Genomic DNA, 26,670 nt, shown 5'->3' on the forward strand with positions numbered 1-26,670 from the left:
ATTTTTGTCAGTGTATTGATATATGACTGAAGAATGTCCTTACAGGGTTCATTTTGATCAGATAAATGAAACTTTCAGATCTGATTACAAAACCCTAGTGGATTTTTCCAGCCATTTTTGTGCTTATCAAATTGTTCTTCACACTCCCTCTCTTCAGCCAGTGGTCTATTTTTTATATATATTAAGAAGACAAGAATAAAACACAGTCTAGAAATATGTCAAGGTAAAAACCACCATAGCACCTAGTGCTGTTCAGCTGACCCAGACATGAGTATGCTTATCTGCTAACCCACATATGTCTACTTGATGAGCACTCAGAGCCCTCAAGAGGTTCTATTAAAGTGGGAAAATATTTATTATAGTTCATTGATTTTAAGGTATGCATTTTTTCCATTTTAACATCTCTTAAATTGTGATATCTCTTATAGTCAATGGCATCTTAAATTGATATTTTTTTTTCTTATAAGTTGGTGCATCTTACAATCAATTACATCAGACCTTGATTTGATGAAATGTGGCAAATATTAGTCATTGAATTGAGAAAATTTATTCTCATTCTTTTCCATCTGCCCTTGGATATACATGCTGAATAATTGCATCCCCATCCTTGCATTGCCACCAGGAACTACCCCATCCCCATCCTCCAGAGAGCCAATAAAACATCTTTTGTGTGTTTGCAGGTTTTTATCCATAGACCACAAGTAGATCTTCCACTCCCAGGTCTCTAACTGTAAAAGGTACAGTGGAACCTTTCTCCCTTCCCCATCCTTTCCATTCCTCCAGCACCCCAGGGTTCCTCCAAGAGGTACTCAGTTTGTATGACTGTCCCTGGAACCATTTCTGGAATCCGGTCATCCCCAAGGCCCTTCCCAAAGTAACCCACTAATGTGGGTTCATGTGATGCTGTCTCTGGGAAGAAAAAGGAGGAGGGACATCCCTTTGCCTTCCTGTGTGAGGAGTGATCAATTATTTCCTTATCCTTCCTGGATAGGACCTGCTGGCTCAATGACCAATAAAGGCCATTTCAGCACTTCCATTCTGTCTGTCTCCAAGGCTTCACCTTAGGTAAGCACTGTCACTCTCGTTCACCTCTCAGGGGGCTCTGACTTTCTACAGCTGCAGGTCCATCTGGTCTGAGATGGACAGTATTACCTAGCAGGATGTATACTGTAGCAACATGACTGACATTAAGAGCAACCGAGAATTGTACCAGCAGTACACAGCCTCAGCGCCCAGGCTGCTGGCCCGTATCTCCAAACTGCTCATCAGTTGCCGGAACGCAGGTATTTCTGTACCTAAGGGCATCAGGAACATCTTTGAGTTCACTTGGGAGGAGCTCACTGCCGACCCCATGGTGCCTACCCCGTCCGACATCATGGGCCTGGAGATCAACATTGGACCCCCACCCGTGGTGCTCATGGAATCAGCCCCCGCGCAGGCCCCTGTCCAAAAGAAGCCACCTCCAGTACCAACACCACAGTTGCTGCCCACATCCACTGGGCCAGCCAAGTTAACCCAGTCTCCCACCCATGGCTATCTAGCACACTCTGGCCAGGAGACCCTGCACAGATTCCAGCGGCAGTCTATCCACCTGCTGACAGAGCTGCTCACCCTGAAGATGAAGACCATGGTGGAGTCCGTGTCTGGTAAGGCTGGCTTGCCAGATTCTTCTCCATTTTTTCTGAGCCCAGAAGGATCTGCCCAGACTGATGTGTGTGTCCACCACAGCCATCCCAGACAGGTATATAAGGATATGCTGGGGATAGGTGGCAGCCATGGGTCTGCTGTAGGAATTGAACCCCTTCCCACAACCCCCACAAGAGTCATCCTCTCACCCCTCTCTGTTCTCCACTTTTTCCTCCCATTTCCCCAACGTTGCTGAGTCCAGACTGGAAGAGGCTGTGGAGAACAGTGTGAGGCCAGAGGTACTGAAGGGTGGAGTTTGTAGAAATGATGCACAAGTGGAGAGAGGCAGCACCTAGGAGGAGGGGGTAAATTGAGAGGACTGATTAGTGGTCAGCAGGACCATCCATGGTAAGGGTGTAACCCCAAGATCATGGAGAGTAGATAAAGCCATACCAGTAATTGAGCCTTCTAGATGCTTCTAGAGCCTTCTAGATGTTATTTTCCATACTAATGGCATCAGTACCCTGGCCTATGGGTAGGAAGAGAGAAGGGTAAGGGGGGCAGAGAGCAAAATGCCACCTGACAGGTCTTGAGAGCTCAAGACCCTTCCATTGGGAAGACCCGCATACTTGCTTACTCTAGGAGTAGATCTTCTCTCTACCCTTATTTCCTGGGCCATTTACAGAGGTCCTTTCCTGGAAGCATTAGCCCCGTGCTGAGAGGAAAATGAGTTGCTTCAGTGATTCTTTTAGTAGGTGCCAATCCCCTGGACATCACAAGGCGCTTCGTGGAGGCCAGCCAGCTTCTCCACCTCAATGCCAAGGAGATGGCTTTTGACTACCTGATCGGCACAATGGGGAGAAGTAGCCGCGGTGTTGGACTGATAGGGAAAGGTGGGTACCCAAGCTTCAGCCCTTAGGTGGAAGCTCAAAGAATACCAATAAGAATGCAAGATAGAAAGGTCAAATCCCCAGTTTAAACATTTGACATCTCCAAGAGTTGAGGTGGATTCTCAGATTCTAGAGCAACAGAGATTCTCAAATGCTGCAGGTGAGTATGTAAAGTGGTGCAGTTCCCCTGGAGAGCAGTTTGATAGTATCTGCAATGTGGAAGATGCTCTAGCATCTTACAACCCAGCAATTTCTCCTCTAGGTTATTCCCTAGAGCTGTGCTTTTCAAACTATCTGTGGTGAAGGACCAGTTTGTAAAATTGCCAATCTCTTGTGGATTGACCTTTTTCAAAAATATGATGTCACAGCAATGTCAAATTGCCACAACGTTTTCTAAATGTTTACTTTTAATTTTCGTGCTCATCTAGTCATGGCCTGGTGTGGATTCACAGCAGTCCACTGGCCACACTTGAGAGTCACACTGGCACACGTGTGCAAGTTGTACTGAATGTTTATTGCAGAACTGTTTAGAATGGCAAAGGAAAATAAAATTGGAAGCAATCTAAATGTCCCTCAATGGGAGAAATACAAATTATAGTCCATTTAGACAATGGAACATAGTAAGAAGTAAAAATCAAGCACTTGTACAGCATAGGGACTATAGACAATAATATTGTAATAACTTCATATGGTGACAAATGGTGACTACACGTTGTGATGAACATTTTTTTTTAAAGATTTTATTTATTTATTTGAGAGAGAGAATGAGATAGCGAGAGAGCATGAGGCGGGAAGGTCAGAGGGAGAAGCAGACTCCCTGCTGCGCAGGGAGCCCGATGTGGGACTCGATCCTGGGACTCCAGGATCATGACCTGAGCCGAAGGCAGTCGCTTAACCAACTGAGCCACCCAGGCGCCCATGATGAACATTTTTTAATATATTTTTTAAGTAATATTTATACCTGATGTGGGGCTTGAACTCATGACCCCAAGATCAAGAGTCACACACTCTACCAACTAAGCCGGCGGGGCGCCCCCTGGAGCATTTTGTAATGTACACAAATATCGAATCACTATATTGTACACCTGAAGCTAAGATAATAGTATATGTGAACTGTACTTCAATTAAAAAGAAAAAAAATAAAAAACGAAACAAGCACTAAAACACATATCGTATAGATAAATCTCAACAAATAGTGTTAAGCAAATAAAAGAAAGCAAGTTTTAGAAGGATACATTTGGTATAATACTATTTAAATAAAATTTTAAAAATAGTATATTGCATATGGGTACATTATGCAAAGTACAAGTATAAAAGCGTGAAGGGGAGTAATTCTATACAAGCAAAGTTGGAGGAAGTGCGCTCTGGAGAGGGGTGTAGGGGAACAGGATCTGAAAGACACAGCTATTCATTCTTCTCTAATGTATCTCTTAAGCGCGAAGGATATACAAGTACAGTTGACCCTTGAACAACGTGTGCTAACTGCCCAAGCAGTTGAAAATCCACACGTAACTTCCGACTCCCCCAAAACTCAACTACTAATAGCCTGCTGTTGACCAGAAGCCTTAGTGATAACATCAACTGTTGATTAACACGTACTCTGTATGTGTATGTACCATACACTGTATTCTTACAATAAAGTAAGCTAGAGAATAGAGGATGCTATTAAGAAAATCCTAAGGAAGAGAAAATACATTTATAGTACTTAACCATATTTATCAGAAAAAATTCTCATGTATGTGGACCCACATAGTTCAAACCCATGTTGTTCAAAGGTTCATTTTGAATGCCTAAAAGTCATCGTCACTGTTAGGAGGTTTTGTGGGGTAAGTGTAAAACATTTTATCTCATCACCATTCACCCTCACCTGTAAAATCCATTCCCAGCTAGCATCTCTCCCTGCCCACTGGATGTTTGTCAGGATGTCTTTGATGGTCAGAGGTTCAACATCTGATAATATACATGTGCAGTACAAATAAATGGCATAGTAAAATTGCCATCCTTGGGGAAAAAATGTGGGACTTCATGAAGTCAGTGGAAGTGATGTTGGAAAGCTGCTCAGTTCCCACACAGAGCCTTTGATGCTGGCGAAGTGGAGCGAAACTCGTCAACTGCTGGAAACAGGAAAATCGTCTGGGGCAGTGACTCTGTGGAGAAAGGATGATTTGGGTATCAACGGGTTAAAAATTAAAGCTGATAAAGCCCTTGGATATTTTTGCAAAGGCAAACATGGAGGGACTCATGTTTTATTGCTCTTGTACAGCCATTCAGGAAAAAAGAAAATCACCCCACCTCAAAAAAAATGACACAGTCATTTTTATTGCTTTTAAGAATTAGTGTACGCTTACAATATCAACAAATTTTTGTTAAATACAAAGTAAAAGAAAGTTATTTTGATTACTTTTTTTGAGAGAGAGGGCGTGTGTGAGCGTGAGAGGAGGGATAGAGGGAGAGGGAGAGAGAATCCCAAGCAGGCTCCATGCCTAGTGCAGAGCCAGACTTGGGGCTTGATGTCATGATCATGAGATCATGACCTGAGCTGAAATCAAGAGTCGGACGCTAAACTGACTGAGCGATCCAGGTGCCCCTATTTTGATAACTTTTATTTTTTAGCCTCAATCTAAGTATGCTTTTTTTTTCCTTTTATTAAGTTTTTTTAAGTTTTTAATTTTTTGTTAAAGATTTTGTTTATTTATTTAAGAGAGAGGGAGAGAGAGCACAAGCAAGGGGAGGGGCAGAGAGAGGGAGAGAAGCAGACTCCCTGCTAAGCAGGGAGCCCAACTCAGGGCTCGATCCCAGGACCCTGAGATCATGACCTGAGGTGAAGGCAGCCGCTTAACCAACTGAGCCACCCAGGTGCCCCTTAAATTTTTAATTCTAATTCCAATGTAGTTAACAAAGTGTTATATTCGTTTCAGGTGTACAATATAGTGATTCAGTAATTCTATACATTACTCAGTGCTCATCATGATAAGTGTACTGTTAATCCCCTTCACCTGTTTCTCTCCCCCGCCCCCCACCTCCCCTCTGGTGACCATCAGTGTGTTCTCTGTATTTTAAGAGTCTGTTTCTTGGGGTGCCTGGGTGGCTCAGTCATTTAAGCATCTGACTTGATTTCGGCTCAGGGTTATGGGATTGAGCCCTATGTTGGGCTCAGTGCTAAGCATGGAGCCTGCTTGGGGTTCTCTCTCTCTCTCTCTCTCCCTGCCCCTCCCCCTGCTTGTGTGCTCTCTCTCTTTCTCTCTCAAATAAATAAACAAATCTTTTTTAAAGAATCTGTTTCTTGGTTTGTCTCTTTTTTCCTTTTGTTCATTTGTTTCATTTCTTAAATTCCACATGAGTGAAATCATATGGTATTTGTCTTTCTCTGACTTATTTTGCTTAGTATAATACTCTCTAGCTCCATCCATGTTGTTGCAAATGGCAAGATTTCATTCTTTTTAATGGCTGAGTAATATTCCATTGTATATATATACCATGTCTTCTTTATCCATTCATCTATTGATGGCTGCTTCTGTAATTTGGCTATTGTACTGCTATAAACTTCAGGATGCATGTATCCCTTTGAATTAGTATTGTCGTGTTCTTGGGGTAAATACTCAGTAGGGAATTACTGGATCATGCAGTAATTCTATTTTTAAGTTTTTGAGGAACCTCCATACTGTTTTCCACAGTGGCTGCACCAGTTTGCATTCCCACCAACAGTGCACAAGGGTTCCTTTTTCTACACATCCTTGCCAACACCTGTTGTTTCCTGTGTTGTTGAGTTTAGCTATTCTGACAGGTGTGAGGTGGTATCTCATCATGGTTTTGATTTGCATTCCCCTGATGATGAGTAATGTTGAGTATCTTTTCATGTGTCTGTCAGCCATCTGGATGTCTTCTTTGGAGAAATGTCTGTTCATGTCTTCTGCCCATTTTTAAATTGGGTTGTTTGTTTTTTGGGCATTGAGTTTGTTTTCCTTTTCTAAGATAAAGTTCCAATTGGACTCCCCACCCCCACGCCCCCACTATTTACCAGAACTGGAGGTCTTTGTTTTAAGGGAATTTGCTCTGCCGGTTCTGTTCAGGGTCAGCTATGCCCTGATAACACAGGCCCTCTAACTATGCTGTAACTATTTATACAGATGGTTACCAGCATAAGTGGATTCCTGCACCTCGTGTTCTGTGTAGAGCTTAGAGATCCATTTCATTTGGCGGGGGGATACCGCCTGATGGTCTGTTGCATGGGTAGGAAAGTCCCACCTAGCCCACCTACCCACCCTCAGATCTGCCCATGGTGCTCTCTTACTTGACTATAATGTTCCCTCACCTTGAAAAGGAAATGGTTGTCACCATTAGCATTCTACTTCATAAGGTGCTTGAGCATTCTTGCAGGATCACAGACTTTCACCTGTGATACAGTGACTTCCTGCATCCCTTGTGGGTTGTGGTTAACCTAGTGGAGGAGAATTTGCAGAGACCTGAGCTGAATTCTGGAGAGGCTTTGATGATTTCTGCATCCTGCTGCGTTAGCAGAGTGTTCTACTACACTCACTAGGAAATTGCTCACTTTTCGGCATGTGTGTTCCAGGTGTTCCTCTTTAAACAAGCCTAGAGTTGGAAAAAAAAAATCTAACCAATAAAATATAAATGAAGGAGTGATCCATTTCTCTTGGAATAGCATTGATCCTGGAAGGGCTTGAATTAGTCCTCACAGGGCATTAAAAAGAAGATTCAAACCCTATTGACTTATTTTGCATGACTTTTGTTTTTCTGGACCATCTTATTGCATGAGGTAGAGCAAAGCTGTAACTAGGTCTGGAGTAGTCTTCCCTTAAAGCTATAGCCAGAATATTCCCCTTGCTAAGGTAGCATTTCCTTAGTGGTAAGCCTGCTTCCTGCCTTTTCTCCTTTCCAGTACATACTAGTCCTGCCGTGTCATGAAAGAAAACTAGACTGCTCCTCGATTTTTAGTTGATGGCAATATTATTAAGTAAAATACATACAAAAAAAAGAAAACAAATAATCTTGCCATCTTTACATAAAGCTATTTTTCATTTTTGCGATCTCCTTTGTGGTTCTTCTGTCTCTCCCTGTCTCTGTCTCTCTCTCTTTTTCTCCATGTATATTTTTAAAATACTGTCATTTTCCTGTATCTCAGTTTCCTTTACTGAGACACAGATGTTTGCCAACACAGTTATATGTTGGCTTTTAATAATTGTCATTTTAAGTGGATGTAGACTTTTAATGTTCATGTTCTATAATTAACCAAATGCTTATGTTTTCAGGTTTCTTACCTTTAGTATAATATGCATTATAATATGCAACTTTAAATTTTATTTTATTATGTTAGTCACCATACAGTACATCATTAGTTTTTGATGTAGTGTTCCATGATTCATTGTTTTCATATAACACCCAGTGCTCCATGCAGTACATACCCTCCTTAATACCCATCACTGGGCTAACCCATCCCCCCACCCCCTCCCCTCTAAAACCCTCAGTTTGTTTCTCAGAGTCCATAGTCTCTCATGGTTCATCTCCCCCTCCGATGCTCCCCCCTTCATTTTTCCCTTCCTTCTCCTAATGTCCTCCATGCTATTCCTTATGTTCCACAAATAAGTGAAGCCATATGATAATTGACTTTCTCTGCTTGACTTACTTCACTTAGCATAATCTCCTCCAGTCCCATCCATGTTGATGTAAAAGTTGGGTACTCATCCTTTCTGATGGCTGAGTAATATTCCATTGTATATATGGACCACATCGTCTTTATCCATTCGTCTGTTGAAGGGCATCTCGGCTCTTTCCACAGTTTGGCTATTGCGGACATTGCTGCTATGAACATTGGGGTGCCTATGGCCCTTCTTTTCGCTACCTCTGTGTCTTTGGGGTAAATACCCATTAGTGCAATTGCTGGGTCATAGGGTAGCTCTATTTTTAATTTTTTGAGGAACCTCCACACTGTTTTCTAAGGTGGCTGTCCCAACTTGCATTCCCACCAACAGTGTAAGAGGGATCCCCTTTCTCCACAACCTCTCCAACATTTGTTGTTTCTTGCCTTGTCAATTTTTGCCATTCTAACTGGTGTAAGGTGGTATCCCAGTGTGGTTTTGATTTGAATTTCCCTGATGGCTAATGATGATGAACATTTTTTCATGTGTCTGTTAGCCATCTGTATGTCTTCTTTTGAGAAGTGTCTGTTCATGTCTTTTGCCCATTTTTTTACTTCATTATTTGTTTTTTGGATGTTGAGTTTGAGAAGTTCTTTATAGATCTTGGAAATCAGCCCTTTGTCTGTAGTGTCATTTGCAAATATCTTCTCCCATTCTGTGGGTTGCCTCTTTGTTTTGTTGACGGCTTCCTTTGCTGTGCAGAAGCTTTTTATCTTGATGAAGTCCAAAAAGTTCATTTTTGCTTTTGCTTCACTAGCCTTTGGAGATGTATCTTGAAAGAAGTTGCTGTGGCCGATGTTGAAGAGGTTACTGCCCATGTTCTCCTCTAGGATTTTGATGGATTCCTGTCTCATATTGAGGTCTTTTGCCTGATTTCAAGCTATATTACAAAGCAGTGATCACCAGGACAGCATGGTACTGGCACAAAAACAGACATATAGACCAATGGAACAGAATAGAGAGCCCAGATATGGACCCTCAACTCTATGGTCAAATAATCTTTGACAAAGCAGGAAAAAATATGCAATGGAAAAAAGACAATCTCTTCAATAAATGGTGCTGGGAAAATTGGACAGCTATATACAGAAGAATGAAACTCGACCATTCTCTACTAACTTTAGTTTCTATTGGTTATCAAGATTGATTTCCTAGGAGAGGGATTATTGGAGCAGAAAGTCTCAGTATGTGTGCAGCTTTTGCTAAATACTGTTTTCTAAATGGATTTTGCCTACACCATCATGGTTGACCAGTTTTAGCCTATCTTTACCAGTATTGGCTTTTGTTAATTTCTGCTAAGTTAGAAGGTACTGAAAGTTGTCCTGATCTCAACTTTTGGATCACTAGCGAAGGGTATTGTTTGTGTGTGTGCATCAACCAGTGTGCAGTCTCTGGTTATAGTCTTTGTCTATTTAGGAGGTCAGGTTTGCCATTTTCTTTATGAATTTGAATGAACTGTAATAGATTGCTTAACATTTCCTAACAATTTCATGCCTAACCAATGAAATGACTATATTTGGGAGAAGAATGAGCAAATGATTTGATGAGGTTTATGTAAGGATGATCAAGATTTTCTACTAGTGATGGGGGTGCTAATTTTTTTTAAGTAGGCGCATGGAGCCCAATGCAGGGCTTGAACTCATGACCCTGAGATCAAGACCTGAGCTGAGATCAAGAGTCAGATGCTTAACTGATTGAGCCACTCGGGAGCCCCAGGGGTACTAAATTTTAATTCTCAAGTGGTCAGATATCAAATGATTCTACATTAGACAGTGTGATTCTGCAGGAGACTGATCTGTTGAAGAAGCATCCGATTTCTGTGCCTTGAATAAGGGAATAGCTAGCCCAATGTTAATCTCTTTACCTAGTGCAGCACTTATATCTGCATTTGCCCTCACAGCTATCCTGTCACCTTTTGTACTTGCTGCTCCCTGCTCCCTGCACCAGTGTCATTTCTCTCTTAAGGAATATTGTAGTGGGGTGGGGGGTACTGTAGAAAGGAATATCAAAGATTTCCCTTAATTACTCTGAGCCTGCTCATACATTAAAAAGTCTTTTTCTTCTAAGATCTGGTTGTTTTGTAACAACCAGGGCACTTTAGAATACCCACTCTACCATACTACTAGAACAAAAAGTCCATATTACATTTTTGGTTAAAAAAATAAAAATTGAAAAATTGAAGAAATAATCCCTCTGTCTTCCACTCCAGATTCCTCCATGAACACTCCAGCCATGGGAGTGAACACACCTTACCAGCTTGTCTATGAGTCCTCTACTGGCTGTCTGAGCTTTTCTCTCTCAACTGGAAGGGAAGTCAAGAAGAAAACAGGTAATAGAGGATTCCATCAAGACCTATCAGCCCATCTTTGGGGGTGGAACTGGAGAGGGGAATAGAGGATTTCCAGTGTAGGTTGATGAGATGGCTTGTTTTAGTTTTCTGATAAGAAGGATTAATGGCCATCTTGGCTGTTGGCAGAAGCTATTGACAGATTCTGTCCCATGAATTTTGACACATCTCAACCCAGTCACTCCACAATGCAGTCTCATCATTTGAATGTTTACATGCCCTCCACTCCTGGTGATGTGATTCACATAACATCATTTAAACATCTCCCTGATTCACCTGGGACAACATCCCTATCAAACCCACATCTTCCACCCCCTCAGTATCCCAAACTCATCCCTTCTACTCAGAGAGAGATCTGTGTTGCTCCTACTTACACAGCAAGTGAGGCAACCAGTATCTGAATAGAGGCATTTGGAAAACAGACCTAACAGAATGTCCCAATTGGGCCAGTTCATGCAGGAAGAAGAGAAAGACATAGAGGGCCCTCCTATTTCCACCAAGGAAGACACACAACAGAGAGAAAGGCTTAAGAGAAAGAATAGGTGGCAGATGAGACCAAACAGTATAGCAGCAACCATGCAGCCAGAAGCTCAGAGGAGAAAGAAGTTGGGGCTGGAGAGGGCAGGGCAGGGTCTCATGGAACTTCTGGTTATCTCCCCACCTCCCTACCCAACCAGCTGTGATGGCAGATGGAGAAATGGGGTAGGCAAGGGAGGGCTGTATTTGCAAAGAGATGGTGGGAGGATCAACATAAGGTGGGAGTGCTTTAAGACTGTCCAATCGATTCCCACAGACACTGGAGGTAAGGCTGGAAATTGAGAAGTTTGGATATTATTTCTGACCCCACCCCTGGATGGCTGTGTGATTTGCCTTCCTCCAGGCCTCATCTCCATATCAAGCTGATCCTATATCCTTTCAGTTAGTGACCAAATGTTTAGTGAACAATTGCTAGTTGTCATTCACTGTTCTAAATCCTGGGGGTACACATGTGGACTCTAAGACAAAGAATACCTTCCCAAATGGAACTGACTTCTTCAGCTTCCTTGCTTGGAGTAGATTCAGAGACCCCATCTGATTTCTCCAGTTCCTTTACCTCTGTTGATGTACTTTCTCTCACTGTGGTTCAATAACCCACAGCATCATTTCTAGCATCCCACTTTATGTGCTCCTGGTTTTATTATATCCACTCCTGAAGTGGCCATATTAAACACAATCCCTTTGAAAGAAAACAAAGTATCTTCAAGATACACAGTGATTTCATGATTTTTCTTCCTAATGACCTTGCGGGTAATGCCTTCTGTTGGTCTCTTTGTCTATCTGGCTGTTTTCCTCTGCTACCCCACCAAGATGTGATTTTTCATCATGATGTTGCATTGTTCTCACTAGATGTGTGTTCATGGTGCTGCATTTCTTATAGGTTCTTGATGTGTTTAGAAATTCATCTCACACATGCATGCTAGAATGGATGGTTAACTTTTCCTAATAGTTTATAAGTAACTATGTGACCTATCTTGCCCAGGAGCGTCCCAATTTATGTTTATTTTCCTGACATAACAATTAATGATGCCCATTTCTCTAAAACCTTTGCCAGTTTGGACATACTGTAGAGTTATTCTGGTTTCAGCCACTTTGAATTTTGGACCTCTGCTATCTGTTCATGCACATGTGCTATGACACCTTACCAACTGCCCCCTTTGCAGTTCTAGGGCCAGGCAGACTTGGAGCAGACAGGCTTCAGGAGTTAAGCCTACTCCCTGAGGGGACAACAGCTATTTCTGGAAAGTAGCCCAACATTATAGAAGGAGAACTGAGAGAAGTCTGTCAACAATGGTTCCTGGTTGGAGCAAGAGGCTGTCATCCTCAAGGACTCAAAGCACCTAGGGCCAAGCCAGACATGAATGGTCAGACTAGAAGATGTTCCAGGATGTCAGCCAGCAGCTATCTGGGTCTCAGGGCCAAGTCTCTGGTCTTTGGTGGCAGGAGGAGTGGGGGAAGGGACCAGAAACCACTCATGGTGGCAGATACCAGATATGGTATCCAAGGACCAACCAGAAACCCCGAGGCTTGCTGACAGTGAGGAAGACTTCATTCTGTGGTGCTCAGGGCTCAGCTGGAGCCTGAGTAGTGGCTTTGGCTTGGAACCAGTTTTCATTCATGAAGTTGAGCCTGCATATATTAAGGGAGAGTACGTGGCTCCATTTGGGTGGGCAGCAGAGGCTCAGAAACATGTGGACCTCAATAGATGCCTCTGGAATTTCAGTCATGAAGGACCACCTCCACAATTTCATGTCACCATATCCTTATACCAACAAATACTTGCCATAAGGGGATAACTGAAAATAAGTGCAATAGGCACAAAACATTGCCACCCACAGATTTGAGCAGGCAGAAGAAAGAATAAGCAAAATTGAAGATAGAACAATTGAAATTATTGACTCTGAAGAACAGAAAGAAAAGATTCTTAAAAAATGAATGGAGCCTAAGGGACCTGTGGGACACCATCAAGGAGAATACATGTGCATTGTGGGAGTCTCAGAAGAAGGGAGAAAGGGACAATGAGAATATTTGAAGAAATGTTGGCTGAAAACTTCCCAAACTTGATGAAAGATGTGAGTATAAACATCAGAGAAGCTTGGCAGACTTCAGATAACATGAACTCAAAGAGACCCACACCAAGACACATTATATGACAGAGAACCTGGAAAGCAGCAAGAGAAAACCAAATCATTATATCCAGGGAATTCTCAATAACATCATCAGCAGATATCTCATCAGAAACTTTGGAGGCCACAAGGCGCTGGGCCTGAGTGTTAAAAAGAAAAAAAAAAGACCTGTCAACCAAGAATCCTGTCTTTAACAAAGCTGTCCTTCAAAAGTGAGGGAGCTATTGAAACTTTCCCAGATTGACAAAACCCAAGGGAGTTCATGACCACTAGACCTACCCTTCAAGAAATGCTCAAGGGAGTCCTGCAAGGTGAAATGAAAGGACACTAGACAGTACCTTGAAGCTGTATGGAGAAATAAAGTTCTCAATAAAAGTAAAGATATGGGCAATTATAAAGCTAGTATTATTGTAACTGGTTTGTAACTGCACATTTTGTTTCTTACATGATTAAGAGACTAATACATTTAAAGAAAAAATTAGTGTAAAAGCTAGTATTACTGTAACTTTGGTTGGTAAGTACAAATCTTATTTTCTATGTAATTTAAAAGATTAATACATTTAAGAGAATTGTTATTTTGTGTTTTGGTGCACATAATATATAAAGATGTAATCTTGTGACGGCTGAAAGGGTTGGAGATGAAGCTATAAAAGAGGAGAGTTTTTGTGTGTTACTGAAATTAAGCTGGTAAAAATTCAAATTAGAGTGTTAGAACTTTAGGATGTTAAATGTAATCCCCGTTGTATCCCCAAGGTAACCACAAAGAAAATAGCTATAGAATATATAAAAAAGCAAATGAGAAAGGAATTTAAACCTTTTATGACAATCAGTATAAAGAAAACAATATTGAATGATATGAGGGACAAAAGCCATAAGGCATATAGTAAACAAAAAGTACAATGACAGAAGTCCCTCATCAGTAATTACTTTAAATGTGAATGGATTAAAATCTCCAATCAGAAGACAGAGATTGGTAGAATGAATAAGAACACATGATCCAACAATATGCTGTCTATAAGAGATTCACTTGAGTTCCAAAGACTCAAACAGGTTGAAGGTGAAAGGATGGGAAAAAATCTGAAACTAATGATGTTCTATATATTGATTAATTGAATTAAAATTTTTTTAAAAAGAAAGGATGGAAAAAGATATGCTATGCAAAGAGTAACCAAAGAGAGTAGGGGTAGCAATACTAGTATCAGACAAAATAGACTTTAAATCAAAAGAAGTTACAGGAGAAAAAGCACACTGTGTATTAATAAAAGTTCCAGTACAACAAGGAGATAATATAAGTGTTTAGCACCTAATGACAGACCGTAAGAATATCTGAAGCAAAAAATGTATATCTGAAGCAAAAACTGACAGATTAAAGACAGACAGTTCTACAATAATGTTTGGAAATTTCAATACCCTACTCACAGTAATGGGAAAACAACCAGGCAGGAGATTAGTAAGGAAATAGAGGACTTAAATAACATGATAAACCAATTAGAAAACAACAAAAACAATACACATTCTTCTCAAGTGCACATGGGTCATTTTTCAGGATAGGCCATATGTCAGGCCACAGATTGTCTCAACCAATTAAAAAAGATAGATATCATACAAAGTATCTTTTCTGACCACAATGGGATGAAGTTAGAAGGCAATAACAGAAGGAAAATTAGAAAAAAATCACAAAATTGTGGGAAGTAAATAACACATTCTTTATTTATTTATTTTGAGAGAGAGAGAGAGAGCAGGGGGAGAGGGAGTGGGAGAGAGAATTTTAAGCAGACTTGCGCTGAGTGTAGAGCCTGACAAGGGGCTCAATCTCATGGCCCTGAGATCATGACCTGAGCGAAAATGAAGTCAGATGCTTAACTGACTGAGTCACTCAGGTGCCCTGTAAATAACATTCTTAAACAACCAACACATTAAAGAAGAAATCACAAGAGAAATTAGAAATTAGAGATGAATGAAAATGAGAACATCATATACCAAAACTTACAGGATGCAGCAGAAATAGTACTAAGGGGGGGGGGGGAATTTATAGTCACAAATGATTACATTAAAAGATAAGGATATCACATCAAAAAACCTAAATTTACAACTTAAGGAACTAGAAAAAGAAGAAGAAATTAAAACCAAAGCTAGAAAAGGAAAGAATAAAGATTAGCACAGAGAGAAATGAGAGAATTAAAAAATAACTGAAATTAAAAATTGATTCTTTGAAAAGATCAACACAATTGATAAACTTTTAGCTAGATCAACTAAGAAAAAAAGAGATAAGACTCAGATTACTAAAACAAATTGAAAGTGGGTACTCTATCACTGATTATTCTACAAAAATGAAAAAGATTATGATAGAGTACAATGAACAATTGTACATGAACAAATTGCATAACTTGCATGAAATGGACAGATTCCTAGAAACACAAAACCTACCCAAACTAAATCAGAAAGTAGAAAATTTTGATAGACCTATAGATTAAATCAGTAATCAAAAATCTCCCAACAAAGGGGCACCTGGGTGGCTCAGTCAGTTGAGCATCCGACTCTTGGTTTCAGCTTGGGTCATGATCTCAGGATCCTGCTGTTGAGCCCCGCATTGGGCTCCCAGCTTGGCCAGGAGTCTGCTTGTCTCCCTCTCTTTCTGCTGCTCCCCTCGTTCATACATTCTCTAAAATAAATAACTAAATCTTAAAAAAAAAGTCTCCCAACAAAGAAAAGCCTTAGATTTGATGGCTTCAGTGGTGAATTCTACCAAACATTTAAAGAACTGATTACAATCATACTCACCTTTTCCAAAAAAAAAGAAGAGGGAACACTTCCCAACTCATTCTGTGAGGCCAGCACCAGACAAAGGCATTACAACAAAAGAAAACCACAGACAATATCCTTTATGAACATTGATGCAAAAATCTTCAACAAAATGCTAACAACAGAATTCAACAGCACATTAGGGATTATACACCATGACACCAAGCAGGATTTATTCTTGGAATGCAAGGGTGGTTCAACACACAAAACTCAATCACAGAATGAAGGGGAAAACCACATGATCATGTCAACTGATGCAGAAAAAGCAGTTGACAATTCAACACCCTTTCATGATAAAAAACACTCAGTGAAGTAGGAATAGAAGCATTGCTGGAAGTAATTGAAGAAATAAATAAATGGAAACATATCCTATGTTTATGAACTGAAAGAGTTAAAATTGTTAAAATGTTAATACTATCCAGACTGATCTACAGATTCAAAGCAATCCCTATCAAAATTCCAATGACATTTTGTGCAGAAATAGAAAAATTCATCTTAAAATTCATATGGAATCTCAAGGGACCCCTGAAGAACCAAAACAATCTTGAAAAAGAACAAAATTGGAGGACTCACATTTCCTGATTTCATAACTTACTACAAAGATACAGTAATCAAAACAGTATTGTATTGGCATAAAGACAGACATATAGACCAACAGAATAGAAGAGAGTCCCCAGGAATAAATCTTTGTATATATGGTCAAACAACTTTTGACAAGGATGCCAAGACCATTCAATGGGGCATTCAGTCTTTTCAATGAATAGCACTGGGAAAACTGGATTTCCACATGCAAATGAATGAAGTTGGACACTTACCTAATACCATATATAAAAATTAACTCAAAATGGATCAAGGAACTAAGTACAAGACCTACAACAATAAAATTCTTAGAAGAAAACATAGGCAAAACTTCATGACACTGGATTTGGCAATGATTTCTTGGTATGGTACAGCAAGAAGAAAATGGGCAAATTGGGCTTCGTGAAAAATGTTAAATTTTGTACATCAAAAGACACTATTCATAGAGTAAAAAGGTAGAATGGGAGAAAATATTTGCAAATCATATATCTGATAATTATAATTCAGACTATATAGAGAACTTCTAAAAACTCAACAACAGAAAAAACAAACAACCTGACTCAAAAATGGGCATAGGACTTGAATGGACTTTTTTCCAAGGGAGATATACAGACGATCAACAAGCATATGAAAAAATGTTCAGTATCCCTCATCATTAGGGAAATGCAAATCAAAAACTGCAGTGAGATACTCCCTCATCCCCAGTAGGATGTCTACTATATAAAAACAACAACAACAACAAACAACAAACAAAACACAAGAAAACAAGAGTTGGAAAGGATATGGAGATACTGGAACCCTTGTGCACTGTGGGTGGGAATGCAAAATGGTGTCGCTGTTATGGAAAACTGTATGGCATTTCCTCAAAAAATTAAAAATGGAATTACCATATAATCCAGTAATTCCACTTTTGGGTATATACTCAAAAGAATTGAAAGCAGGGTCTCAATGAGGTAAGTGCATACCCATGTTCATAGCAGCATACGCACAATAGCTAAACCATGGAAGGAACCCAAGTGTCGATCAGTGGATGAATGGGTAAAGAAAATGTGATCTATCCACACAATGGGATATTACTCAGCCTTAAATTCTGACACATGCTATAATATGGAGGAATCTTGAGCACATTATGCTAAATGAAACAAGCCAGTCACAAAAAGACAAATACTAAATGCCTCTTCTTAGATGAGGTACTTAAGAGTAGTCGGACTCATAGAGACAGAAAGTAGCGTGGTGATTGCTGGAGGCTGGGGGGAGTGGAGACTGGGAAGTTATTGTTTAATGGGTAAGAATTTTAACTTTACAAGATGAAAAAGAGTTTATAGAGATAGATGGTGGTGATGGTTGCACAACAATGTGAATGTATCTAATACCATGGAACCATCCAGAGTAAAAATGGTAAGGCTGGTAAATTTTTGTGATGTGTATTTTACCACAATATGTAAAAAAAATTTTTCAATCCAAGTCTCAGTCAATATACGCTACCTTCCACAGAAGGCCTGAGATTAGCCAACATCAGAGAAGTGTTACAGTTGATTGAGTTGGAACTGAGACGTTCTGTCTTCTTTTTTTTTTTTTGAGAGAGAGAGTGGGGGGTAGTGGGGGATGGGCAGAGGGAAAGAAGCAGACTCCCCACTGAGTGCGGAGTCTGATGCAGGGCTCCACATGGGGCTTGATCCCACAACCCTGAGATCATGACCTCAGCCAAAATCAAGAGTCGGACGCTTGACTGATTGCACCACCCAGGAGCTCTGAGAGAGAGAGAATCTCAAGCAGGCTCTACACGCAGCACGGAGCTTGATGTGGGGCTCAATCTTACGACCCTGAGATCATGACCTGAGCCAAAATCAACAGTCCGACACAACCGACTGAGCCACCCAGGTGGCCCTGAGACTTTATCTTTATTCAGAAGTGTGAGAAGGGAATCCCTTCAGCATCTATGACAGTCACATATGCGGACCATCCTGGGGAAACCCGGCTGGGTTTGTCACTCTGCACACATCTGTTCCTTATGCATGCTTAGTTGACTTGCAGAGCGTCATCTCTGTGTTACAAGTGACCTGCCAGGGACTCTTGTCCCTGGGAACCATGAATGATGCCCCCAATTATTTTGACCGTCAGAAGATGCTGCTCTCCTGCTCTCCCTGCCACCTCATCTCCACATGAGTCTTAAGAAACCATTCTCTAAAACTCCTCCCTAACCTCTTCCTCTCCAACCACAGGCAAATCAAAAAACGTAGAAGACATAACCATGCCGTCCTTCCAACGAGGAGCCGGAATCTCTGCCTCCGACAGTGTAGAGTTCAGTGACCCCTGCCCTGAGGCCCGGGAGAAGCTGCAGGAGATGTGTCGCCATATGTGAGTGCCTCAGTGGTTGGGGGCAGATGCGAGAATTGGGTATGGCCACCAGCTACCTGTGTGTGCATGAAGGGGAATTCACAGAAGTGTCGGAGTGGTGCCAGGAAGTGCTGGCTACCCAGTGCCCCCAACGACAGTGACAGGGGTCATGGCCATCCCTCACACGTGCTCCCATCCCCAGTCTCTCCCGACTCACAGTCCTTTTCAGTCCTTACTACAACCTGATGAGGAAGAGGGGGTAGGCCCATTTTGCGGATGAGGAAACTGAGGCAGCCCAAGCAGATGGGTAAGCCATTGCCAGAGGTCCCACAGTTTGGTGGACCTGACACCAGGGCACTGATCTTTGCCTCCTCACCCTTTGCAGGGCTCCTTACACTTTTAAGGCTTTGTGCTCTGACTATTTATTTCTTAACATAATTTGTCAGATGTCTTCCTATAACAATAGCAGCAGCAAAAATCCTTTCAGAGCAAAAACAAACCATTGACATGGGTGATTAATGGTATCTATGATTCTGGGTCCCACGAGTCCTAGTAAGTTAGTCTGTATTTCTCCAAAGACTCAGACCATGGGCCATAAAGGATTTAAAACCTAGCCCCATTTAAGGCATAAGTCTTGGGCTCCCCTGAGCTATTAATGCAGCTACAGAACACGGGAGGAGGGAAGCCGCCCAGCTTGCCCCTTACTGTGATATTCTGGAAGGAAGGTCTTTCCTTGTAACCTCAGGAGTGGGGAGTGAGCAGAGCTTCCAGCTCCCCCCACCATGTCCCACTTCTGTACTCAGTCCCACTCCGTGGGTCCTCACCCCATTGCTGAAGATGGAAGTTAGGAAAGGACTAGTTTCAGAGGGGTACTGGGACCTTCCCAGTTCTTCCTAAAATTCCTGGCTTTAAGGGCAAGGGGGAATGGGGTGGGCAGAGGGAGTCTGGGGACAGGGAAATGGGATGGGAGTCTTGGGAACTGGGCTGGGGCTCTAGAGAGAGTGTCCCTGGTGACTAAGAGCCAAGTGACTTCTTAGAAGATATGTTGGTCTCCTTCCCTGCAGAGAAGCCGAAAGGGCCTTGTGGAAAGGGAGGAATTTCTCCTGCCCCCTGATCTTTCGCAACTACAGGGCAAAGGTGCCCTCTCATCTAATGTCAGCCCCGAAAGGGGACGCTCAGAGCCCAAGCTCCCACCACCCTAACCCTCCAGGTGCTCAGACTTCCACTTCCACCGTTCACCAGCCCCCCGCCCACCACCATCCTCACTTCGTCCGGCATTCTCAGGAGTGGAAGGTATCCAAGAAGATCATCAAGTTCCATTACGCCTTCTATGATGGGTCCTCCTTTGTGTAGTATCCTTTTATTTACTGCTGTCCCTTCTCCCCAGCCACTCAGCCCCAGAAAATACCCAGGCTTAAATAAACCTAAGTATTTACTTTGGCTTTTCCACTGACCGGAGAAGCCTGGTGACAGATTGTCCAGGATATTAGGCATTTGTCCAGGTCAGAGAGGGTTCCCTTTGGAGAAGGCCTGGGTGGGAAGCAATGCATCAGGAAGTCACCTTGGACACCTGTGTTCCTTGCAGGGGTCCTGTCACCCACTCCCCAACGGGCAGCAGAGCTGGACCAGATGCCCAGCCCATTTGGCAGCAAGGCTCTGAGGCCAGAGAGGGTGAAGCACTTATTCCAGGTTCTGCAGTCTGAGTCGGATAAGACATCAAAGAGGAGCCACTAAGCCAGACATCCCTGTCCCTTCCTTGTAGTAATGGATGGTGTCACTCACTTCAGTGTCACAAAAGGAATTTGGTGGCAGAGCCAGGCCTGGATTCAGGGCCGCTTCACCTCTATTTAGGGCCCTCCTCCTGGCACAATTGTTATGCCTTCCAGGATTGTTTCCTGCGGCAGAGAGCAGGAGAGGGGGATGGAAGGGGGCCTTGTTTAATAATAAAACCACTGGGTACTCAGTGTCCCACACCTCTGAACTGTCAAATAGGCTGCCCAGCAGTAGCCCCCCCTCACTTCATTTGGCCTCCTCTCCAACTGAACTGGGAATTCAGAATTTAAGCGCCTTGTCAAAGGAGTCCTATTGTTTCTCTGACCGTAAATGAATCCATTCATCACACTCCGTTCGGCCCTGCTTCCAGGGAGCCCTGTGATATTGAACACAGCAAACTCCTTCCAGGGTAACTGCTGCTTGCTGGGGATCATGGGCTCTCCCTTACCCCTTTTCTGATTCTTCATTGCCTTGAGTAGGATCATCTCCCTGAGCTCGAGAAGCTGTGTCTGTGAATTCTGTTGCTATCAGCAGGACCAGAGCGGGTGGGCTAGAACACAGCTTTCATTCTCTCCCCTGTCCCAGAATCCCAAGGTCCCCCTGGGTGGGACAACCCCAAACCTGCAGGCCCTGCTACTGGCATGCTTGACTCACACGCAGTGACCACATCCTGGCCATCAATGCATTTCCTCTTTGCGAGTCCCAGGAGGCTAGGTTCTAGGCCTAGTTCTTGGTACCCTGCACAGTTCACTTCATTTTTCTCGGCCTTACCTGCCTTCATTATAAGCGGAAGAAGTTGGACCCAGTGATCTTGAAGGAGAAATTCTGTGTTACTGTGTTCCAATGGCCAAAGCTCATGTGTAGCTGTTGGATCCCTTGTAAGCAGAGAAAAATGTTTGGAAGACATTTTCTGGGCTCAGCAGTTACTTCCGGCCTCATGAAGATGGCTGGGCAAAGCTCTCAGGTAGAAATGGCCTATCTGCCCCTGAAGTGCCAGAAAGCTGCTAGCCCTGATTGGTTTGCTCTTTGCACCAGACTCCAGAACCATCCCAGTATGCATTTCATTTGTGTTTCATTCCCTTCATTGTCAGCATCTCCCGGATGTCTTCCCACAACTGCTGATTATCCCATCAAACATCCCTCAAAGCGTTTTTTCCTATGCACAGACTCATCACATTAAAAACAAACCTAATCACTGTGCTCAGCACTGTTCCTTTAGGAATTGGTGGAGCACTCAGAAATACTCTGTGAGGTACACATTTTTTTTTAATATGGAAAAATGTACATCACATAAAATTTCTCATTTTAACCATTTTAAAGTGTATAATTGAACAACATTCACAATGCTGTGCAGCCATCTCCACAATCTAGTTCTGTAACTTTTTCATCACTTTTTCATCACCCTGAAAGCAAACCCCATGTCTGTTAAGCAGACGCTCCCCATTTCCCCCTCCCCCACAGTTCCCGTCAACCACTAACCTGCTTTTTGCCTCTTTGCATTTGCCTGTTCCAGATAGTTCATATAAATGGGATCATGCAGCGTGTGGCCTTTTGTATCTGGCTTCTTTCACTCACCATTATGTTTTCAAGGTTCATCCACATTGTGATATACATCAGTGCCTCCTTTTTTTATTGGGGTGAAATTCACATAATAGAAATTAAATCCTTTTAATATATACAATGTAGTGGCAGTTAGTGCATTTACAGTGATGCTTCCATCACTTGTCTCAAGTTCCACAAATTTTTCATCACCCCAAAAGAAAATCCTATGCCCATTCAGCAGTCACTTTCTGTTTCCCCTACCCTAGCCCTGGCAACCACCAATCTGATTTTTTGATTTGCCTCTTCTGGACATCTTTTTTTTTTAAAGATTTTTTGTTTATTTATTTGACAGAGAGAGACACAGCAAGAGAGGAAAAACACGCAGGGGGAGTAGGAGAGGGAGAAGCAGGCTTCCTGCTCAGCAGGAAGCCTGATGTGGGGCTCGATCCCAGGACTCTGGGATCATGACCTGAGCTGAAGGCAGACGCTTAACTACTGAGCCACCCAGGCACCCCCTCTTCTGGACATCTTATAAATCCTACAATATGTGGCCTTTTGTATCTGGCTTCTTTCACTGAGCATAATGTTTTCAAGGGTTATACATATTATAGCACATCTCAGAATTTCCTTTTTGTGGCTGAATAATATTCTATTTTATGGATGTTCCACTTTTTTCTAATCCATTCATTTGTTTATGGACATTAGGTTTTTCCCACCATTTGGCTATTGTGAATAATGCTGCTATGCACATTCTTATAAGTTTTGTTTGCACACCTGTTTTCAATTCTTTTGGGTCTATACGTAGGAGTGGAATTACCAGGTCATATGGTAATTCTATGTTTAACTTATTGAGGGTCCTCCAAAATGTTTTCCCCAGTGGCTCTACCATTTTATATTCCCACCCACAATGTGTGAGAGTTCCAGATTCTCCACATTCTTGACTACACTTGATATTTTCCCATTTTTAAATTCAGCCATTCTAGTGGATGTAAAGTAATATCTCATTGTGGTTTTGAATGGTTTTCCTAATAACTAATGATTTCAAGCATCTTCATGTGCTTTCCTGGTATATCTTCTTTGTAGAAATGTGTATTCAAGTCCTTTGCCCATTTATTTGATTGTCCATTACTTAATGAGTTGCAAGAATTATTTATATATTATAGATACTAGATCTTTATCAGATAAATTATTTGCAAATTTTTTTTCTATCCTGTGGGGTGTTTTTTCATTCTCTTGATAGTATCCTTTGATGTATAGAAGTTTTCAATTTTTATGGAGTCCAATTTTTCTTTTTTTTTTTCTTTTTGTTCCTTGTGCTTTGGGTTTCATATCTAAGAAACCATTCTTATGCCTATATTGTCTTCTAAGAGTTTTATAGTTATAGATCTTACATTTAGGTCTTTGATCCATTTTCAGTTGATTTTTGCATATGGTGTGAGATCCAACTCCATCCTTTCTCATGTGATACCCAGTTATCCCACCTCTATTTCTTGAGGCTATTCTTTCACCTTTGAATGGTCTTGGCACCGTGTTGAAGATCAGTTAATCATTGATATGTGAGTTTATTTTTAGACCCTCAATTCTATTCCATTCATCTGTATGTCAGTGCCATAGTGTTTTGATTATTGTAGCTTTGTAGTGAAATGTTGAAATTAGGAAGTTTGACTCTTTCAACTTTGTTCTTTTTTCAAGATTATTTTGGTTATTTGGGGTCCTGTGCAAGTCTGTATTATTTTTAAAATCAAATTTTCTGTTTTTGCAAAAAAGAATGATGAAATTTTGATATGAATTGCATTGAAACTGTAGGTCACTGTGGGGCATTTTGCCATGAACAAGATTAAGTCTTCCAATCCATGAATACTAGCAATAAATGATCTGAAATGTTGTATGAACAGCAGTAACATAAAAAAGCAATGAACAAAAGGAAATGATGTCATTTACAATAGCATCAAAAAGAATAAAATACAGGGCGCCTGGGTGGCTCAGTCGTTAAGCGTCTCTGCCTTCGGCTCAGGTCATGATCCCAGGGTCCTGGGATTGAGCCCCGCATCGGGCTCCCTGCTCTGCGGGGAGCCTGCTTCTCCCTCTCCCACTCCCCCTGCTTGTGATCCCTCTCTCGCTGTGTCTCTCTCTGTCAAATAAATAAAATCTTTAAAAAAAAAAAAAAGAATAAAATACTTTGGAATAAATTTAACCAAGGAGGTGTCAGACTTGTACACCGAAAACTACAAAATACTGTTGAGATAAATTAAAGAAGACTGAGATAAATGGAAAGACATCCCATGTTCATGAGGGACAACTGATTTCTGTGTGTTGATCTTGTATCCTGCAACTTCCCTTTGCATGTTTCTAGGAATTTTTTTTTCAACTAGACTATCTCACTTGTAGATATACAATTGTTGATATACATCTCTTATGATATATATATTTTTAAAATTTCTGTGAAGTCAGTAGTAAAGTCTCCACTTTCTGATTTTAGGAATTTGAATTTTCCTTTTTTTCTGAGTCAGTCTAGCTAAAGGTTTCTCAATTTTTTGTTGCTCTTTTCAAAGAAACTACTTTTGGTTTTGTTGGTTCTTTCTAGTGTTTTTCTGTTCTCTATTCTATTTCTCTTTCTTATAATCTTTATTATTGCCTCTCTTCTGCTAGCTTTAACTTTAGTTTGCTCTTCTTTTTCTAGTTCCTTAAGGTGGAAATTATGGTTATTGATTTGAGATCTTTCTTCTCTTTTAATGTTTTATTTATAGCTATAAATTTCTTCCTGAGCTGCTTTCACATTGTCCCATGACTTTGTTGTTGTTGTTGGCATATTACTCCTTTATTAGAAATTGTAAATGAGAAATTATTTCAACATCTGAAGACCAAACTACAATAGAAGATTATTCCATAGGTTCAAGATTTTGAGACATTTTATGAAAAGAGTTTTCTATAAAGTATATCCTTTCCATGGCATGGCAACATCATTCTTCTTTTAAAAAGTTACTGGACAGGGGCGCCTGGGTGGCTCAGTGGTTGGGCGACTGCCTTCGGCTCAGGTCATGATCCTGGAGTCCCGGGATCGAGTCCCGCATCGGGCTCCCTGCTCCGCGGGGAGTCTGCTTCTCCCTCTCCCACTCCCCGTTTGTGTTCCCTCTCTCGCTGTGTCTTTCTCTGTCAAATAAATAAATAAAATCTTTAAAAAAAAAAAAATAAAAAAAAATAAAAAGTTACTGGACAGACATCATTTCCACCATCACTTATATAAACAATTTGTGTATAATCTATAAGTTGTAACTGTTGTAACTGAATCTACAGATTCTACCAAAACTACATTTTTGCAAAGATTCTCTGGGTACCTATTGCAAGAGTGAGCATGATAATTTTTCACGGTGAGATGATCATTGCTATCAAAAGCTGCTGGATTTGTAAACACTTTATCAAACACATCATGAAAACTAGTAGCTCCTAAAACCCAATCTATGGAGACTGAATTTGAATCTGAAATATTGATGCAGTCAAATTTATCCTTGTTCTTTCTTGTTCTATCCTTGTTCCACCATCCTTAGAGATAAAGGTATTGATGTCACTGCTCTTTTCACTTCATCTTCTCTTACACCTGCATCTTCCAAATACTTAAAGATTCTGCCCATAAATTCTGCCCCAAATCCTTTTTCATAAGAATTTTGTAGAAGCTTTTTCTCTGGAGTGCACTGTACAATCCAGGTGTCACTATTGTCATCTATGACTGTATTGTCAAAGTCAAAAATGAGCAAAGTTTTCATGGTTCCAAAAGCAAATTTGGGTTACCAGTATTTGTGTTCCTGTGGGGATGATTTTTGAGCGCTCAGGATGAAACTGACTTGGTATTCCCAAGACAATTAGTTTTACTTCAGAATAGAGCTTATGTTAAACAGTCATGACAATCTTCAGTTTTAAACACCAGCCAGTTTCTAACCAACATTACTCCTACTCTGTATGCAGGGAACAAAGTCTTCTGGTTTGGAGCAAAGAAATGGAGACTTCCTAACTCCAGCATTATTACAGTAGAACACCTGATAGAAAACCTGCCAGGTCTGCCCTGACTGTAGGTGCAAGCACCAGACTGGGCCAGATCCCCAGGGCTCCTCACTGACCCAGGCCAGATGTCAGCAGCCATCCTGGCCTCTGTGGCTTCTCCCTTGGACTCTGCACTCTGACCTCATTCCTGTGCCTTATCCCATAAGTTTTGATATATTGTATTTTTGTTTTCACACCTTCAACTATTTTCTAATTTCCCTTTTGATTGCTTCTCTATCCATTGGTTGTTTAAAGGTGTATTGTTTAATTTGCACCTATCTGAGAATTTTCCAAATTTCCTTCTGCCATTGATTTCTTGTTTCATTCTGTTGTCAGAGAAGGTACTTTCTAAGATTCCAATCTTTTAAAATTTATTGAGACTTGTTTTGTGGCCTAACATATTGTCTCTACCAGAGAATGGT

The 26,670-nt window shown here is 41.3% G+C and overlaps 1 protein-coding gene and 1 pseudogene across 1 annotated transcript in view; one reads left to right on the forward strand and one right to left on the reverse strand.

The window, feature by feature from the left end:
- The first annotated feature begins 1,177 nt into the window (after positions 1 to 1,177).
- Positions 1,178 to 26,670, forward strand: part of C1H3orf20 (chromosome 1 C3orf20 homolog) — a 79,350-nt gene continuing 53,857 nt past the window's right edge. The window contains exons 1-5 of the mRNA XM_021695267.1: positions 1,178 to 1,646; positions 2,379 to 2,519; positions 10,380 to 10,499; positions 18,784 to 18,919; positions 19,963 to 20,250. Coding sequence (XP_021550942.1) covers positions 1,178 to 1,646; positions 2,379 to 2,519; positions 10,380 to 10,499; positions 18,784 to 18,919; positions 19,963 to 20,250 — 1,154 coding nt within the window. The remainder of the gene's footprint in view (positions 1,647 to 2,378; positions 2,520 to 10,379; positions 10,500 to 18,783; positions 18,920 to 19,962; positions 20,251 to 26,670) is intronic.
- Positions 25,024 to 25,974, reverse strand: LOC110584883 (annotated as a pseudogene).

The sequence above is a fragment of the Neomonachus schauinslandi genome, chromosome 1, assembly GCF_002201575.2.
Source record: "Neomonachus schauinslandi chromosome 1, ASM220157v2, whole genome shotgun sequence".
Lineage (NCBI taxonomy): Eukaryota > Metazoa > Chordata > Mammalia > Carnivora > Phocidae > Neomonachus > Neomonachus schauinslandi.